This window comes from Pseudophryne corroboree, chromosome 6 (assembly GCF_028390025.1).
Source record: "Pseudophryne corroboree isolate aPseCor3 chromosome 6, aPseCor3.hap2, whole genome shotgun sequence".
NCBI classification, from domain to species: domain Eukaryota; kingdom Metazoa; phylum Chordata; class Amphibia; order Anura; family Myobatrachidae; genus Pseudophryne; species Pseudophryne corroboree.
In genome coordinates, this window is record NC_086449.1 from 167,993,837 (window position 1) to 168,012,915 (window position 19,079).

At 46.4% G+C, this 19,079-nt stretch overlaps 1 protein-coding gene across 2 annotated transcripts in view; it reads right to left on the minus strand.

The window, feature by feature from the left end:
• Nucleotides 1-3,437: 3,437 nt before the first annotated feature.
• Nucleotides 3,438-19,079, minus strand: part of FIGLA (folliculogenesis specific bHLH transcription factor) — a 31,563-nt gene continuing 15,921 nt past the window's right edge. For both annotated transcript variants that reach the window (XM_063930376.1, XM_063930377.1), the window contains exons 5-7: nt 8,494-8,727; nt 8,096-8,133; nt 3,438-3,541 (exon numbers count right to left, since the gene is read on the minus strand). In XM_063930376.1, the coding sequence (XP_063786446.1) occupies nt 8,113-8,133; nt 8,494-8,727 (255 nt within the window). In that variant the 3' untranslated portion in view covers nt 3,438-3,541; nt 8,096-8,112. The remainder of the gene's footprint in view (nt 3,542-8,095; nt 8,134-8,493; nt 8,728-19,079) is intronic.

Here is a 19,079-nt window from a genome sequence, read left to right on the forward strand (position 1 = left end):
TTGTGATTTGTATGAACGGGTTTCAGTTGCGACACTGGCATCTGAAGGGGAAACTGGCTTCTAGGTTAGCAGTAACTGGTATCAGTATTTATTTTGTATCACAAGAGATTAATTTACGAGTTTTTGCTGCAATAGGTGTGAAATGAATGATTGTGGGTCAGGTATCGGCAGCTTTGAAGCAGTTTGGAAAAATGGTGACTAGCGAGTTGTGATAAAAAATAGCTATGTGGTCAATTGACCAGAGAAACAGACCTCCGAAAGGGACCCCTTAAAAACATCATGACTGGCTGGGATGCCTAGAGCAATTAAGAGAGCGGACATTTCTTCATGTGTAGGTTGTGCATTTGATGTTCTCCAAGGCCTGACAACTTGCATGAAAACAGACTTTAACCAAGTGTTCCAGCAATGAAAGGAGGGGACGATGTAGAGGGGTGGCTAGCACGTATGCATCTACATTTCTTAATATATTTCTACATTGCAACATACATTTATAGGTCCTAAAATGGCAAACTACAATTGCATTAACTTTGGTGTGTGAGGCCTCTGTATTCTGGAGCTTTAAAAAATAAATAAAAGTTACGGTTTATAGCAGCAGTGCATGCATGTCTTTGACTGTGGGGAGTGTTGTAAGTTATATAGGGGTACACAATCTCCAGCATTCCTGAACTGCTTTGTGACAATTAACTGTACATGCAAGGCAGCCATCAGGGTTCTGATCATTTTAAAATTTCAAGCTGCAACATTTGCTACAAGCTTATAGGTTCAAATTCCCACCATGACAGTAACAGCATGGAGTTTGTATATTCGCCCCAGACTTGCATGGGTTTCCAACCACAATCCAAATATATAGTGGTAGGTTAACTGGCACCCAAAAAAAAAAAAAAAATAATTAACCCTAGTGTACTTGTTCAGGGCAGACTCGATGGGCGAAGTGGTTCTTAACTGCCATCAAATTCTATGTTCCAATGTAAAATGCTGACAGATTTGTCCACTTTGTCACAACAAAGTGCCATTACTTGGGTGTTAAGGTGCCCATACATTAGACGATATGAGCGATTGTAGTTCCGATCCATCGGAAATGTTCAAAACAGTTCATAATAGTGCAGATGGTTCAGTGTCTGTGGTCCCGCTGGTAGTCTGTCAGAGCTTCTGACCTTTAAAGCTGCAGGGTGAGTTCAAGGGAAAGCGTTAACGAGAATGCATCGTTTACAGGTCGTCTAGCGTATGGGCACCTTTAGCTGCAATGATCTGTTTGGGGCAAGAAATTAAGCTCTCAAATTCGCCAGTGGTGATTTCATTAGGCAACACTTTCTAAATGACCAATGCAGTACGGATCAATAACCCCCAGATACCAACTTTGAACGCTTCCCACACTGTTACAGGTGCAATTTTGTATTTGAGTAATCTTAAAGAGCGCAGGAGCAGAATTTAATTCTTCCACGAGATTTCTCAAATTAGAGAGTCGAGTCACCAGTGCAGTGAGTGTCAGAATCTTAAAACATTGCAACACAGACCAGTGGTTCCCAAACTGGGTTCCATGCAGGGTCAGACTGGAGGAACAGGTAATTATCTAGTAGGATCCACTGCTTACATGCCACGGGATTGTGCTGCCCTGCATGTTCTGCTGTGTAACAACTAGGGGTGGGCAGGGAGGGGGCATATGGCCCTCTGTAGTCTCACAGGGTGTTCATATAGAAACATCAGCATGGCTGGGCAGTATCTGACTGTGGCTTGGCTGTCAGTCACATTCATGCAACTTGTGGCTACACTGAGCACTCCTTCTGAGTCCGCTATGCTGCACTGTCGTCCGAGCTGTGGAATTGGATGCTAAACACGTAATCATGCATTTTATGGCGGTCACTGTGATGATCTCTGCATTTTATGGTAGTTACTGTGTTGCTTTCTGTATTAGGCGGCAGGCATCATGAGGCTCCCTGCATTATATGGTGGGCATTGTGATGCTCCTTTCCACACCTCTTCAAGGAGCTGGTAACACATCTTAAGCTTTAGTGGGCACCTACCATTGCATCTGTGGGCCCTTCATATCCCAACCGGAGACTGGTGCCATGGCACAGGATCATGGTCCAATCCCCATTTTATATGGTCAGAGGCATATCTACCCCTTGGCCAGGATGGCACTTGCCAGGTGTACCCGCAGAAAGGGACACCACCCAGCCGTGCCCAAGGGATAGAGCGCTACAGTCTGGAAGGGTGCAGTGGCAATCAGGGTTATACCTGTATACACAACTGAATTTACAGCGCAGGACTGACCAATTAGCAGCGCAGGGAGGATACTGAAATTATGCACTCCTGACCCAAGTCCAGGGCAGTTTAATACTTCTACAGCATAAGACGCCCCTCAGCTGCTGCTCCTCAGAGTCCATTCTAGCTCTGCCCCTTTGAAATTATTAAGCCCTGACCCCAGGAGGCAGAGTGCCCCAGGCCCAGACCAGGGGTAATTGGACCCGGAGATACACCCCTGTTCATGGTCCATGCAGTAGTTAAAAAAAAACAACAACAACAACAACAACAACAACAACAACAACCCTGGAGGTTGCACATCATAATACATAGACAGGAGCAACATGGTCAACTACAACTTAATGGAAACTAAGGATGACAAGTAAGCACACTTTGCTTACTGTAATCATTTTACTGAACTTCTAGCCTAGGGATGCTGTGAAAAAGAGGCTCAGGATATGAAGTTTGAGTGACCAGTGTCTTGGAGATAGTGTAAGGAGTCAACACTGCACTTTGCTAGACTCCATGGGGGTCATTCCGAGTTGATCGCTCGCTAGCTGTTTTTAGCAGCCGTGCAAACGCTATGCCGCCTCCCACTGGGAGTGTATTTTAGGTTAGCAGAAGTGCGAACGAAAGGATCGCAGAGCGGCAACATAAAAATTTTGTGCAGTTTTAGAGTAGCTTCAGACCTACTCCGTGCTTGCGATCACTTCAGAATGTTCAGTTCTGACGTCACAAACACGCCCTGCGTTCGGGCAGCCACGCCTGCTTTTTTCCTGGCACGCCTGCATTTTTTCACACACTCGCTGAAAACGGTCAGTTGACACCCAGAAACGCCCACTTCCTGTCAATCACTCTGCGGTCAGCAGTGTGACTGAAAAGCTTCGCTAGACCTTGTGTTAAACTACATTGGCCGTTGTGAAAGTACATTGCGCCGCATGCGCAGAACTGCCTTTTTTTGCATCATCGCAGCACAGCGAACATTTTCAGCTAGCGATCAACTCGGAATGACACCCCCCCATGTTCCGGGGGTGGCACACAATGCAGCTTGTGAAGGTTCTAAATCTGGAGTTTAGAACATACATGAAAATAGTTATTAATTCCTTGATGTTGCTAATCTCTCCACTAAAAACACTTCCCTGAGGGCAGAAATAAACCACATACTCTACATACCGAAAGAAAACAGCTTGCCAAAATGAGTTTCTTAAAATATTCATATTTAGCAGGTGTACATTATACAACATATATATTATATAAACAAATTAAATAATCTTCATTTCATATTGATCTTCATTGGAACCTAGAAGAACAAATTATTCTACAATTACAAATTGTTTCAAAAATAGTTTCTTAATTTTAATTTAGTTGGAGGGGTCAGAGGAGGGAAAAATAAGAATTTACTCACCGGTAATTCTATTTCTCGTAGTCCATAGTGGATGCTGGGTACTCCGTAAGGACCATGGGGAATAGACGGGCTCCGCAGGAGACTGGGCACTCCAAAAGAAAGATTAGGTACTATCTGGTATGCACTGGCTCCTCCCTCTATGCCCCTCCTCCAGACCTCCGTTAAGGAAACTGTGCCCGGAAGAGCTGGCATTACTAGGAAAGGATTTGGAATCCAGGGTAAGACTCATACCAGCCACACCGTACAACTCGTGATAACTATACCCAGTCAACAGTATGAATAACAGCTGAGCCTCATTCAACAGATGGCTCAGAACAATAACCCTATAGTTAAGCAATAACTATATACAAGTATTGCAGAAGTCCGCACTTGGGATGGGCTCCCAACATCCACTACGGACTACGAGAAATAGAATTACCGGTGAGTAAATTCTTATTTTCTCTGACGTCCTAGTGGATGCTGGGTACTCCGTAAGGACCATGGGGATTATACCAAAGCTCCCAAACGGGCGGGAGAGTGCGGATGACTCTGCAGCACCGAATGAGCAAACTCAAGGTCCTCCTCAGCCAGGGTATCAAACTTGTAGAATTTTGCAAACGTGTTTGATCCCGACCAGGTAACAGCTCGGCAAAGTTGTAAAGCCGAGACCCCTCGGGCAGCCGCCCAAGAAGAGCCCACCTTCCTCGTGGAATGGGCTTTTACTGATTTAGGATGCGGCAGTCCAGCCGCAGAATGAGCCTGCTGAATCGTGCTACAGATCCAGCGAGCAATACTCTGCTTAGAAGCAGGAGCACCCAGCTTGTTGGGTGCATGCAGGATAAATAGCGAGTCAGTTTTTCTGACTCTAGCCGTCCTGGAAACAGATTTTCAGGGCCCGGACTACGTCCAGCAACTTGGAATCCTCCAAGTCCCGAGTAGCCGCAGGCACCACAAAAGGTTGGTTCAAATGAAACGCTGATACCACCTTAGGGAGAAATTGGGGACGAGTCCTCAATTCTGCCCTGTCCATATGGAAGATCAGATAGGGGCTTTTACATGACAAAGCCGCCAATTCTGACACACGCCTAGCCGAAGCTAAGGCCAATAGCATGACCACTTTCCACGTGAGATATTTTAGCTCCACGGTCTGAAGTGGCTCAAACCAATGTGATTTTAGGAAATCCAACACAACGTTGAGATCCCAAGGTGCCACAGGAGGCACAAAAGGGGGCTGAATATGCAGCACTCCCTTGACAAACGTCTGAACTTCAGGCAGTGAAGCCAGTTCTTTTTGAAAGAAAATAGACAGGGCCGAAATCTGGACTTTTATGGATCCCAATTTTAGGCCCATAGTCACTCCTGACTGTAGGGAGTGCAGAAATCAACCCAGCTGAAATTCCTCTGTTGGGGCCTTCATAGCCTCACACCAAGCAACATATTTTCGCCATATGCGGTGATAATGTTTTGCTGTCACATCCTTCCTAGCTTTTATCAGTGTAGGAATAACTTCAACCGGAATGCCCTTTTCCATCAGGACCGGCGTTCAACCGCCATGCCGTCAAACGCAGCCGCGGTAAGTCTTGGAACAGACCAGGACCTGCTGCAGCAGGTCCTGTCGGAGCGGCAGAGGCCAAGGGTCCTCTGAGATCATTTCTTGTAGTTCCGGGTACCAAGTTCTTCTTGGCCAATCCGGAACGATGAGTATAGTTCTTACTACTCTCTCTTATTATCCTCAGTACCTTTGGTATGAGAGGAAGAGGAGGGAACACATAAACCGATTGGTACACCCACGGTGTTTACAATCAGCTGGAAGACTTCTGGATGAAGTCCCCACTCTCCCGGGTGGAGGTCGTGCCTGCTGAGGAAGTCTGCTTCCCAGTTGTCCACTCCTGGAATGAACACTGCTGACAGTGCTATCACGTGATTCTCCGCCCATCGGAGAATCCTTGTGGCTTCTGCCATTGCCATCCTGCTTCTTGTGCCGCCCTGTCGGTTTACATGGGCGACCGCCGTGATGTTGTCTGACTGAATCAGCACCGGCTGGTTTTGAAGCAGGGGTTTTGCTTGACTTAGGGCATTGTAAATAGCCCTTAGTTCCAGAATATTTATGTGTAGGGAAGTCTCCTGGCTCGACCATTGTCCTTGGAAGTTTCTTCCCTGAGTGACTGCCCCCCAACCTCGGAGGCTTGCATCCGCGGTCATCAGGACCCAGTCCTGAATGCAGAATCTGCGGCCCTCGAGAAGATGAGCACTCTGCAGCCACCACAGCAGAGACACCCTGGCCCTCGGGGACAGGGTGATCAACCGATGCATCTGAAGATGCGATCCGGACCACTTGTCTAACAGATCCCACTGAAAAATCCTTGCATGGAACCTGCCGAAGGGAATTGCTTCGTAAGAAGCTACCATCTTTCCCAGGACTCGCGTGCAGTGATGCACCGACACCTGTTTTGGTTTCAGGAGGTCTCTGACCAGAGATGACAACTCCTTGGCCTTCTCCTCCGGGAGAAACACCTTCTTCTGTTCTGTGTCCAGAATCATACCCAAGAACAGCAGACGCGTCGTAGGAACCAGCTGCGACTTTGGGATATTCAGAATCCAGCCGTGCTGTTGTAGCACTTCCTGAGATAGCGCTACTCCGACCAACAACTGCTCCATGGACTTTGCCTTTATAAGGAGATCGTCCAAGTATGGGATAATTATAACTCCCTTCTTTCGAAGGAGTATCATCATTTCGGCCATTACCTTGGTAAATACCCTCGGTGCCGTGGACAGACCAAACGGCAACGTCTGGAATTGGTAATGGCAGTCCTGTACCACAAATCGGAGGTACTCCTGGTGAGGTGGGTAAATGGGGACATGTAGGTAAGCATCCTTGATGCCCAGTGATACCATATAATCCCCCTCTTCCAGGCTTGCAATAACCGCCCTGAGCGATTCCATTTTGAACTTGAACTTCCTTATAGAAGTGTTCAAGGATTTCAAATTTAGAATGGGTCTCACCAAACCGTCTGATTTCGGTACCACAAACATTGTAGAATAGTAACCCCGTCCCTGTTGGAGGGGAACTTTGACTATCACCTGCTGGAGGTACAGGCTAGCTGCAAGCAGGTAGGTTTGCTTCTCTCCCCTAAGTCCCACGTAGCAGTGAGTCTGTTGCCAGCAGATCTCACTGAAAATAAAAAACCTAACAAATTCTTTTTAGTGAACTCAGGAGAGCCCACTAAGTGCATCCAGCTCTGGCCGGGCACAGATTCTAACTGAGGTCTGAGAGAGGGGCATAGAGGGAGGAGCCAGTGCACACCAGATAGTACCTAATCTTTCTTTTGGAGTGCCCAGTCTCCTGCGGAGCCCGTCTATTCCCCATGGTCCTTACGGAGTACCCAGCATCCACTAGGACGTCAGAGAAATGGTGGTAGTGGGGGGATTAAGCAAAATTAGAGATTCTGAAGATGAATGGCAAAATTTGCTACAGCAGCAATGTTATTGCAACAGATACGTTTAATTTACTGTAATACCTCTGCATTCAAGCATGCCCTTGTCTCTCTCATTCTAAAAAAATTTTTTGACACTAATTACTGCCCCATCCCTCTTCTCCCTTTTGCCTTTAAACTCCTTGAGCACATTGTTTATAAACCACTTTTCTTTTTCTTTCCTCCCTCTCCCTGATGGACCCATTTCCATCTGGCTTTCATCCTTTCCACAGAAGCTGCCCTCACTAAAGTCAGCAATGAACTCCTTGCTGCCGACTTTAAGGGCCACTGTTCTTTGCTCATTCACCTTTACCTCTCTTCTGCTTTTGACACTGAAACCCTCCTTTAAATCCTTCACTCCCTCTGTCTGAGTGATACTGCCCTCTCCTGGCCATCCTGCTCTCAAGATTCTACTTCTCCCCCACCTACTCTACTAGTAGGTGTGCTCCAATTTCTGTTCTGGGACTGCTTATCTTCTCCCTTTGAGCTCCTCCGCTCTGTTGGCCTCAAATATCTGCTCTATGCTGAGGACACTCCGATCTCTGTCTTCCCCTGAACTTCCACCTCTCTCTTCACTCAAATCTCCAACTGGCTTTTTGCCATCCCCTTGTGGCTGTACCAGCACTTTAAGACCCTCATCCACTCACTGGTCATCTTCAAACTGATGAGTCTCCCTGACTGCTACCTTTCTCCATTCCACTGTGTTCAATGCTGCTAACTGGCTCATGTGTCTACCCTCTCCCATAAGCAGTGGTATTATAACTGCTGACGTGACAATGTTTATAAGCCTTGTCCTGCATTGTGTTGTACTGTAAGTCACTGTTGTGTTCACACGGTTTGTGCTTTGTAAAAAAGGCACAACAGAGCACTTGTGGTTCTATATATAAAAAAAAAAAAAAAAAACCCCCAAAACATTATAATATGAAATTTAACGCAAAAAGTAATGTGTTGCCCACAAAAACAAAACCAGTGTTAACCAGTGCAAGCATATACTCACCAAAAGAGCAACGAGGCTTAATGACTGCTCTGAAATGCCTGGTGGGAGGGAAAAAATAAATAAATTTTACAGCAAAATTAGTCATTAATGAGATACAGGGACTGGTGGAGGCCTCCACATGTTGGTGCAGAGTAACAGGTGACTAATATATTCCTCCCAAGCAAAGAGCTGTATCAAACGTTGGAGAGAGATAAAGTGGAGAAGTTGCAAAAACAACCAGCTTCTGTAATTTCAAAGACTTTGCTAAATGACAGAAGGGATTAGTTTCTTTGGGAAACATCCCTACTTTATCTCTCCAACACTTGATACATCTCCCCCTTAATGGTCAAGGAACCAATGCACAGCGAGAGTTTAATGTTCGACAGACAGGGGACCATAACCATAGTATAAAAACGTACCAGTCTACCAGCCTTGTGAAATTGCATGAAGCCTAGATATCCAGGTAACATGCCATTTGCCCTCCATAAACCCATCGGATCTTCACGCTTAAACATGAACGGCATTCCTCCTTGAATATTTCCAAGGCGCTTTATGTGGTAGTCGGCAGATAAGGTGTCCATAAAGTTTGGTCTGAAAGGTACTGGCCCCAGGTATCCATCGGGAGATTCTAGGTCAGGAATATCTTCTACTTTCTAAATTAAATTTAAAGAAAATGTATGGTATCAAAACCCAAAGCAAAAATCTTCAGTAGAAGTCACATTGAGCACATCAACAGGATCTCATTTGCACAGTTGCCTTTCGAAGGACCACTCCACCCATCCAAAAAGAGTTTACAAGACTCAGTCCATGTTACACTAAACTTATTTAGAAGGCATACAAGGAGTAGAGCAGACACCACATTACATGGAGTACAGACTTCTACAAACAAGTCCACAACTTTAAATTCGCACAATTGCATATCATATACATGCTTAATGTTTCAGAATGTCCAAGAGACTCCCAGATGGCTCTCCTGGAAGAAGTGAGCAAGCCAGAGGTCGCCACTACAGCCAACTTCAGGGTTTAAATGGCAGACCAGACAGCTTGAAGACATTCATGCTGAATCTCATCATGGCCCCAACTCCTACTTTACAATGACTAATTGCAGCATTGTAGAACAGGGGTAGGACTACAAGGAGAAGACTGGTAATACAGCCTCTGCACCACTCACTCGACTGACATTTCCACACATCAACCCGTCTACACTCAGTTTAAAGTACAGAAAGAACTTAAGCAGTCACAGGAAATTTGTCCATTTGTCAGGGAGTAAAAGGAGAAAATACTTCTGCCCAGTGCCTCACTCCCAATCTGACAGGTGCAAAAACAGACCCATCACCACCGTACATAACAGAAGAAATGTTCAAATTTAACAAAAAGTAAACAAACACCCCAACAAAGAAAAACCACCACGCTGTCCAAGTACCCCATTCCATCACATAATCCATTTCAAATTTCACAAAGGACCTTTACAGTTAAGTCTACCAGAAGAATAACTAGTTCTGGACTCCGCAAATAGGGCAGTGAAACAGTTTATATTGTAGTAAGTTGTCTGTCCAGTAGATGGCATTAATATCCTATTTATTTAGATTAAATACGATGAAAACCACCACCTAAAAGTCACCAGTGCATATTTTATGCTCAACAGCCAAAAGTATGCGTTTCAATTGAGGAGCATTTCTACTTGTCATAGCTGAATTACTAGAGGTATGGGTCCCTAATTAACTGTGGCACAGGAACTGAACACACGTACTGTAGTTTAGCATAAGGTCCAACAAGCTGCTGTTGCAAATGTGTACTATAATATTAACATAAATAAATAATCCTGATATGATTATAATTTAGCTTCTAGTTTTTTGTATTGCATTAAATGTAAACTTTTGTTTTGTTACAGAGCAGAAAAAAAAGTGGATTACTGTATATACTATTTTTATATTAAATATAAATGTAGAAGATGACCCTTATCTTGCACCAAAAGAGACAGCTACACCTCTAAGAGGAGCCAATTAGCAGGATCCTACAATAATCTCAACATAACGCCTAGAGGGCACTATTATGTTAATAATTTACTGTGTCCATTAATAAAAATAATAGGTCTCCAAGTGTGATTTGTTCTTCCTCCTTGAGCCATGAGAGATGTCCTTAAATAATGTGCTGGGTGCAGGGGTTAAAGTGAGCCGGAACGGGGTGGAACTGCGTTCCATCAGTTTCACTTGGAGACAGAACGCAGTTCCGCCTCGCCTAACCCGATGTGTGGCCGGCGCTGCAGGGAGATGCCGGGCGCCCGCCTAGATTGTGTTATCAGTGGGCGCCCGGCTCTCCCCACAGTGGCAGCAGCTCAGTACTGAACTCCAGAAACGGCAGCCAATGGCCTCTTATTAGTAGAGGTCAGAGCAATTTTCTTCTAAAAATACTTAATGGACCTAAAAAGCTGCTTACATCATAAATACATTTTTTAAAAATGGCATTAGTAACGCCAATTGGATACCACCCCTTTGACGGTCTTAGCAGTTCAGAAGCTCTAAGCCACTTGGGTAGAACTTTCCTCCACTATACAACTCTTAAATGAACGGTGGTGTATCGCAACTTGTATAGCTCTCACAACGAAGCCACTCCTCCAGTCATACGCCAGCCGCATCAGGCACATGAAGGGGGTGGGGATCATTAGATCGACAGGGTTTGAAGGTCGACATGAGTTTCTCATTTTTTTTGGGTGTCGTTTTCAGTGACCGGGAAGCCCAATTAGTGCACACAGTGTTCGCTCGCCATGCTTCGGGCAGGTTACCGTTCCCAATTGTAGTATGAAAAAGTTCGAAAAGAAATAAAAAAAACTCATGTCGACCTAGAACATATCAACCTAGAAACCCTGTCGACTTGAAAACATGTCGACCTAGTGACTGGACCTATAGTGGTCAACCTAGGCACTGTCGATTTTCAGACCGGATCCCCATGAAGGGGAGGGAGCTGCAGTGGCACACATGTGTGTATGCAATATACCTCTACATAGGGTGCAAAAATGCAACTTTTTCAGATTCTGGGTCCTTCAAAAACTCAGACTACGGGATTTATTTACACAGAGTTTTAAAACAGCTACATCCACAAGTGTTACAGAATCCTCCTACAGCAGGGCCAACCAGTCAGAGACAAAAAAAACAAAAACCTTGTTAGGTACGTCAAAGAGCAGACATCAAGCCGAAGGCGTGTGTGCAAAAATGGGGTGTGACCTTGTGCCTGCTAGGCCACAACCCTGGTTTAAAAAAAAAGAAAAAAAAAAAAAAAAAAAGACAATGAAAATTCCAGATCCACATAAAATTAGTGATGTGCAGCGGACATTTTTCGGGTTTTGTGTTTTGGTTCCGCGGCTGTGTTTTGGCATCGGAAGCGTTTTGGCAAAACCTCCCTGAAAATTTTGTCGGAGTCGGGTGTGTTTTGGATTCGGGTGTTTTTTTACAAAAACCCCTCAAAAACAGCTTAAATCATAGAATTTGGGGGTCATTTTGATCCCATAGTATTATTAACCTCAAACATAATTTCCACTCATTTTCAGTCTATTCTGAACACCTCACACCTCCCAATATTTTTAGTCCTATTATTTGCACCGAGGTCGCTGGATGACTAAGCTAAGCGACCCAAGTGGCCGACACAAACACCTGGCCCATCTAGGAGTGGCACTGCAGTGTCAGACAGGATGGCACTTCAAAAAATAGTCCCCAAACCGCACATGATGCAAATAAAAATGAAAGAAAAAAAAAAAAAAAAAAAAAAAAAAAAAAGGAGGTGCAAGATGGAATTGTCCTTGGGCCCTCCCACCCACCCTTATGTTGTATAAACAGGACATGCACACTTTAACAAACCCATCATTTCAGCGACAGGGTCTGCCACACAACTGTGACTGAAATGACTGGTTGGTTTGGGCCCCCACCAAAAAAGAAGCAATCTCTCCTTGCACAAACTGGCTCTACAGAGGCAAGATGTCCACCTCCTCCTCATCGTCCGATTCCTCACCCCTTTCACTGTGTACATCACCCTCCTCACAGATTATTAATTCGTCCCCACTGGAATCCACCATCTCAGGTCCCTGTGTACTTTCTGGAGGCAATTGCTGGTGAATGTCTCCACAGAGGAATTGATTATAATTCATTTTGATGAACATCATCTTCTCCACATTTTCTGGAAGTAACCTCGTACGCAGATTGCTGACAAGGTAAGCGGCTGCACTAAACACTCTTTCGGAGTACACACTGGAGGGGGGGCAACTTAGGTAAAATAAAGCCAGTTTCTGCAAGGGCCTCCAAATTACCTCTTTTTCCTGCCAGTATACGTACGAACTGTCTGACGTGCCTACTTGGATGCGGTCACTCATATAATCCTCCACCATTCTTTCAATGGTGACAGAATCATATGCAGTGACAGTAGACGACATGTCAGTAATCGTTGGCAGGTCCTTCAGTCCGGACCAGATGTCAGCACTCGCTCCAGACTGCCCTGCATCACCGCCAGTGGGTGGGCTCGGAATTCTTAGCCTTTTCCTTGCACCCCCAGTTGTGGGAGAATGTGAAGGAGCAGCTGTTGACGGGTCACGTTCCGCTTGACTTGACAATTTTCTCACCAGCAGGTCTTTGAACCTCTGCAGACGTGTCTGCCGGAAAGAGATACAACGTAGGTTTTAAATCTAGGATCGAGCACGGTGGCCAAAATGTAGTGCTCTGATTTCAACAGATTGACCACCCGTGAATCCTGGTTAAGCGAATTATGGGCTCCATCCACAAGTCCCACATGCCTAGCGGAATCGCTCTGTTTTAGCTCCTCCTTCAATGTCTCCATTTGGGGTAAGCCATTCTGCGATGATGTTCCTCAGTTTCCGTAAGAGGTTGTCAGCTGTGTGCCTCTTCTGGAAAGCGGTGATACAAAGCGTAGCCTGCCTAGGAACGAGTTGGCGTTTGCGAGATGCTGCTACTGGTGCCGCCGCTGCTGTTCTTGCTGCGGGAGGCAATACATCTACCCAGTGGGCTGTCACAGTCATATAGTCCTGAGTCTGCCCTGCTCCACTTGTCCACATGTCCGTGGTTAAGTGGACATTGGGTACAACTGCATTTTTTAGGACACTGGTGACTCTTTCTGAGGTCTGTGTACATTTTCGGTATCGCCTGCCTAGAGAAATGGAACCTAGATGGTATTTGGTACTGGGGACACAGTACCTCAATCAAGTCTGTAGTTGCCTGTGAATTAACGGTGGATAACGGAAACACGTTTCTCACCGCCCAGGCTGCCAAGGCCTGAGTTATCCGCTTTGCAGCAGGATGACTGCTGTGATATTTCATCTTCCTCGCAAAGGACTGTTGGACAGTCAATTGCTTACTGGAAGTAGTACAAGTGGTCTTCCGACTTCCCCTCTGGGATGACGATAGACTCCCAGCAGCAACAACAGCAGCAGTAGGCGTTACACTCAAAGATGCATCGGAGGAATACCAGGCAGGAGAGGACTCATCAGACTTGCCAGTGACATGGCCTGCAGGGCTATTGGCTTTCCTGTGTAAGGAGGAAATTGACACTGAGGGATTTGGTGGTGTGGTTTGCAGGACCTTGGTTACAAGAGGAAGGGATTTAGTGGTCAGTGGACTGCTTCCGCTGTCATCCAAAGTTTTTGAACTTGATGAATGCGCTGCAGGTGACGTATAAGGGAGGATGTTCCGAGGTGGTTAACTTCCTTACCCCTACTTATTACAGCTTGACAAAGGCAACACATGGCTTGACACCGGTTGTCCGCATTTGTGTTAAAATAATTCCACACCGAAGAGGTGATTTTTTTTGTAATTTGACCAGGCATGTCAATGGCCATATTCGTCCCACGGACAACAGGCGTCTCCCCGGGTGCCTGACTTAAACAAACCACCTCACCATCAGAATCCTCCTTGTCAATTTCCTCCTCAGCGCCAGCAACACCCATATCCTCATCCTGGTGTACTTAAACAGTGACATCTTCAATTTGACTAATCAGGAACTGGACTGCTGGTGCTCCTTCCAGCACTTGCAGGGGGCGTGCAAATGGTGGAAGGCGCCAACTCTTCCCGTCCAGTGTTGGGAAGGTCAGGCATCGCAGCCGACACAATTGGACTCTCCTTGGGTATTTGTGATTTAGAAGAACGCACAGTTCTTTGCTGTGCTTTTGCCAGCTTAAGTCTTTTCATTTTTCTAGCGAGAGGATGAGTGCTTCCATCCTCATGTGAAGCTGAACCACTAGCCATGAACATAAGCCAGGGCCTCAGCCGTTCCTTGCCACTCCGTGTCGTAAATGGCATATTGGCAAGTTTACGCTTCTCCTCAGACGCTTTTAATTTTGATTTTTGGGTCATTTTACTGAACTTTTGTGTTTTGGATTTTACATGCTCTCTACTATGACATTGGGCATCGGCCTTGGCAGACGACGTTGATGGCATTTCATAGTCTCGGCCATGACTAGTGGCAGCAGCTTCAGCACGAGGTGGAAGTGGATCTTGATCTTTCCCTATTTTACCCTCCACATTTTTGTTCTCCATTTTTTAATGTGTGGAATTATATGCCAGTATCAATAGCCTACTACTATATATACTGCGCACAACTGAAATGCACCACAGGTATGGATGGATAGTATACTTGACGACACAGAAGTAGGTAGAGCAGTGGCCTTCTGTACCGTACTCCTATATATTATATACTGGTGGTCAGCAAAAATTATGCACTGTACTCCTACTATATACTACAATGCAGCACAGATATGGAGTGTTTTTCAGGCAGAGAACGTATAATACTGGTGGTCACTGGTCAGCAAAACTCTGCACTGTACTCCTCCTATATAATACTGCTGGTCCCCAGTCCCCACAATAAAGCAGTGTGAGCACAGATATATGCAGCACACTGAGCACAGATATGGAGCGTTTTTCAGGCAGACAACGTATAATACTGGTGGTCACTGGTCAGCAAAACTCTGCACTGTACTCCTCCTATATAATACTGCTGGTCCCCAGTCCCCACAATAAAGCAGTGTGAGCACAGATATATGCAGCACACTGAGCACAGATATGGAGCGTTTTTCAGGCAGGCAACGTATAATACTGGTGGTCACTGGTCAGCAAAACTCTGCACTGTACTCCTCCTATAATACTGCTGGTCCCCAGAATAAAGATATTTGCATTGCAGCCCCCTGAAACAAAGTGAGAGGACGCCAGCCACATCCTCTCACTATCATTTCCAACGCACAAGTGAAAAATGGCGGCGACGCGTGGCTCCTTATATAGAATCCGAATCTCGCGAGAATCCGACAGCGGGATGATGACTTTCGGGCGCGCTCGGGTTAACCGAGCCATACGGGAGAATCAGAGTATGCCTCGGACCCGTGTAAAAAGGGTGAAGTTCGGGGGGGTTCAGATTCCAAGGAACCGAACCTGCTCATCACTACATAAAATACATTTTAGAGTCAGAATCAACAAAATACATTGAAAAAGTCACTTCCACATAAAATGTAAAAATCCATATCCACATAAAATATATTGAAAGAGCCATATTCACATAATACACTTCAGCTCCTCCATGTGTCACTCCAGCCAGCACCCTCATTATGTCTCTCTTACCAGGATCCTTCTGTGTCACTACAGCCCACCCTCATATGTCACTACAGCCCACCCTCATATGTCACTACAGCCCAGTATCTGGCTCCCTCAGTTTTCAGTCGTCGTAGTGCTGCTGTGTGTCTGGTTGGAGTGCACCAGTTTCCGGGATCTGTTGTGGTCAGGTGACTGAGTGTCGGGAGCCAAAATTTGAATAAAGAAAGCCGCATGCGGCTCAAGAGCCACAGGTTGGCCACGGCTGTCCCACAGCAAGAAGTAGCAATGCGAGGCATCTTTCTGACGGAGGCAAGATGGATACACCAGCCCTAATATAAGAGCAGGTGATGCAACAGGTGCAGTATTGCTACCTGGCGGTCAGAAGATCGCCTTCAGCTTACCGACGCCGAGATCCCGGCGGGGAGGGGCGAGTGCAGCAAGCCCCTTGCGGGCTCACTGCGCTCGCCACGGGTTCTATTCCCACTCTATGGGTGTCGTGGACACCCACGAGTGGAAATAATCCCTGTTGGTCGGCATGCCGCCCATCGGGATAGTGAGGTGTCGGGATGCTGGAGGAGGTCATGTGACTGTCGGTCTCCCGACCGCCGGTCACATGACTACCACCCAATGCAACAAACCTATTACACAAAGGGAAACCAGGTCAAATCTGCATTGTATTTTCACATTCTTAAAATATTTGTCCAAACAAAAATAAGATTTTAAATCTACCGGTAAATCTATTTCTCCTAGTCCGTAGAGGATGCTGGGGACTCCGTAAGGACCATGGGGTATAGACGGGCTCCGCAGGAGATAGGGCACCTAAAAAGAACTTTGACTATGGGTGTGCACTGGCTCCTCCCTCTATTCCCCTCCTCCAGACCTCAGTTAGAGAACTGTGCCCAGAGGAGATGGACAATACAAGGCAGGATTTAGCAATCCAAGGGCAAGATTCATACCAGCCCACACCAATCATACCATGTAACCTGGAACATACATTACCAGTTAATAGTATGAACAAACGACAGTAACGGTCCAAGACCGATGTCAACTGTAACATAACCCTTATGTAAGCAACAACTATATACAAGTCTTGCAGAGTTTCCGCACTGGGACGGGCGCCCAGCATCCTCTACGGACTAGGAGAAATAGATTTACCGGTAGGTTTAAAATCTTATTTTCTCTTACGTCCTAGAGGATGCTGGGGACTCCGTAAGGACCATGGGGTTTATACCAAAGCATCCAATCGGGCGGGAGAGTGCGTATGACTCTGCAGCACCGACTGAGCAAACGCTAGGTCCTCAACAGCCAGGGTATCAAACTTGTAGAATTTAGCAAAAGTGTTTGACCCCGACCAAGTCGCCGCTCGGCAAAGTTGTAATGCCGAGACGCCTCGGGCAGCCGCCCAAGAAGAGCCCACCTTCCTAGTGGAATGGGCCTTAACCGAATTTGGTACCGGCAATCTAGCTGTAGAGTGAGCCTGCTGAATCGTATTACAGATCCAGCGAGCAATAGTCTGCTTCGAAGCAGGAGCGCCAATCTTATTGGCCGCATACAGGACAAACAGAGCCTCTGTTTTCCCAATTCTAGCCGTCCTGGCTACATAAATTTTTAATGCCCTGACTACGTCCAGGGATCTGGAATCCTCCAGGTCACTTGTAGCCACAGGCACCACAATAGGTTGATTCATATGGAACGAATAAACCACTTTAGGCAAAAATTGCTGACGTGTCCTCAATTCAGCTCGATCCACATGAAAAATCAAGTAGGGGCTCTTGTGTGACAAAGCCGCCAATTCTGACACTCTCCTTGCTGATGCTAAGGCCAACAACATGACCACCTTCCAGGTAAGAAATTTCAACTCAACCTTGTTAAGCGGTTCAAACCAGTGTGATTTTAGGAACTGCAACACCACGTTCAGGTCCCATGGTGCCACTGGAGGCACAAAAGGGGGCTGGATGTGCAGCACTCCCTTTACAAACATCTGGACTTCTGGAAGAGAAGCCAATTCCTTCTGAAAGAAAATCGAGAGGGCCGAAATCTGTACCTTAACAGAGCCTAATTTCAGGCCCATATCCACTCCTGTCTGTAGGAAGTGGAGAAGACGACCCAGATGAAAATCTTCCGTAGGTGCATTCTTGGTCTCACACCAAGACACATACTTTCGCCAGATACGGTGATAATGTTTTACCGTCACCTCCTTCCTAGCCTTTATTAAAGTAGGGATGACCTCTTCCAGAATCCCCTTTTTCGCTAGGATTCGGCGTTCAACCGCCATGCCGTCAAACGTAACCGCGGTAAGTCTTGAAATACACAGGGCCCCTGCTGCAACAGGTCTTCCCTCAGAGGAAGAGGCCAGGGATCTCCTGTGAGCATCTCTTGTAGATCCGAGTAAAAGGCCCTTCGAGGCCAGTCTGGGACAACGAGTATCGTCTGTACTCTTCTTCGTCTTATGATCCTCATCACTTTTGTGATGAGAGGAAGAGGAGGAAACACGTAGACCGATTTGAACACCCACGGTGTTACCAGAGCGTCTACTGCTACTGCCTGAGGGTCCCGAGACCTGGCGCAATACCTCCGAAGTTTTTTGTTGAGGCGTGACGCCATCATGTCTATTTGAGGAGTTCCCCAAAGACGTGTTACGTCTGCAAAGACTTCTTGATGAAGTCCCCACCCTCCTGGATGGAGATCGTGTCTGCTGAGGAAGTCTGCTTCCCAGTTGTCCACTCCCGGAATGAAGACAGCCGACAGAGCGCTTACATGATTTTCCGCCCAGCGAAGGATCCTTGTGGCTTCCGCCATCGCGACTCTGCTTCTTGTCCCGCCTTTGCGGTTCACATGAGCCACTGCTGTGACATTGTCCGATTGAATCAGAACCGGTAGGTTTCGAAGAAAACTCTCCGCTTGTCGAAGGCCGTTGTAAATGGCCCTGAGTTCGAACACATTGATGTGTAGACAGGACTCTTGGTCTGACCAAAGACCCTGAAAAAAATTTTTTTCCTGTGTGACCGCTCTCCATCCTCGGAGGCTCGCGTCTGTGGTAACCAGGATCCAATCCTGAATTCCGAACCTGCGACCCTCCAGGAGGTGAGCACTTTGCAACCACCACAGGAGGGACACTCTAGTCCCTGGGGACAGAGTTATTTTCCGATGTAAGTGCAGATGGGACCCAGACCACTTGTCCAGAAGGTCCCATTGAAAAGTCCTTGCATGGAACCTTCCGAAGGGAATGGCCTCGTAGGCCGCCACCATTTTCCCCAGAACTCGAGTGCATTGGTGAACTGACACCCTTTTCGGTTTTAGCAGGTCTCTGACCATGTTCTGGATGTCTTGGGCTTTCTCTATTGGGAGGAAGACCTTCATTTGCTCCGTATCCAGTATCATACCTAGGAACGGTAGTCGAGTTGTCGGAATCAACGGTGACTTCGGTA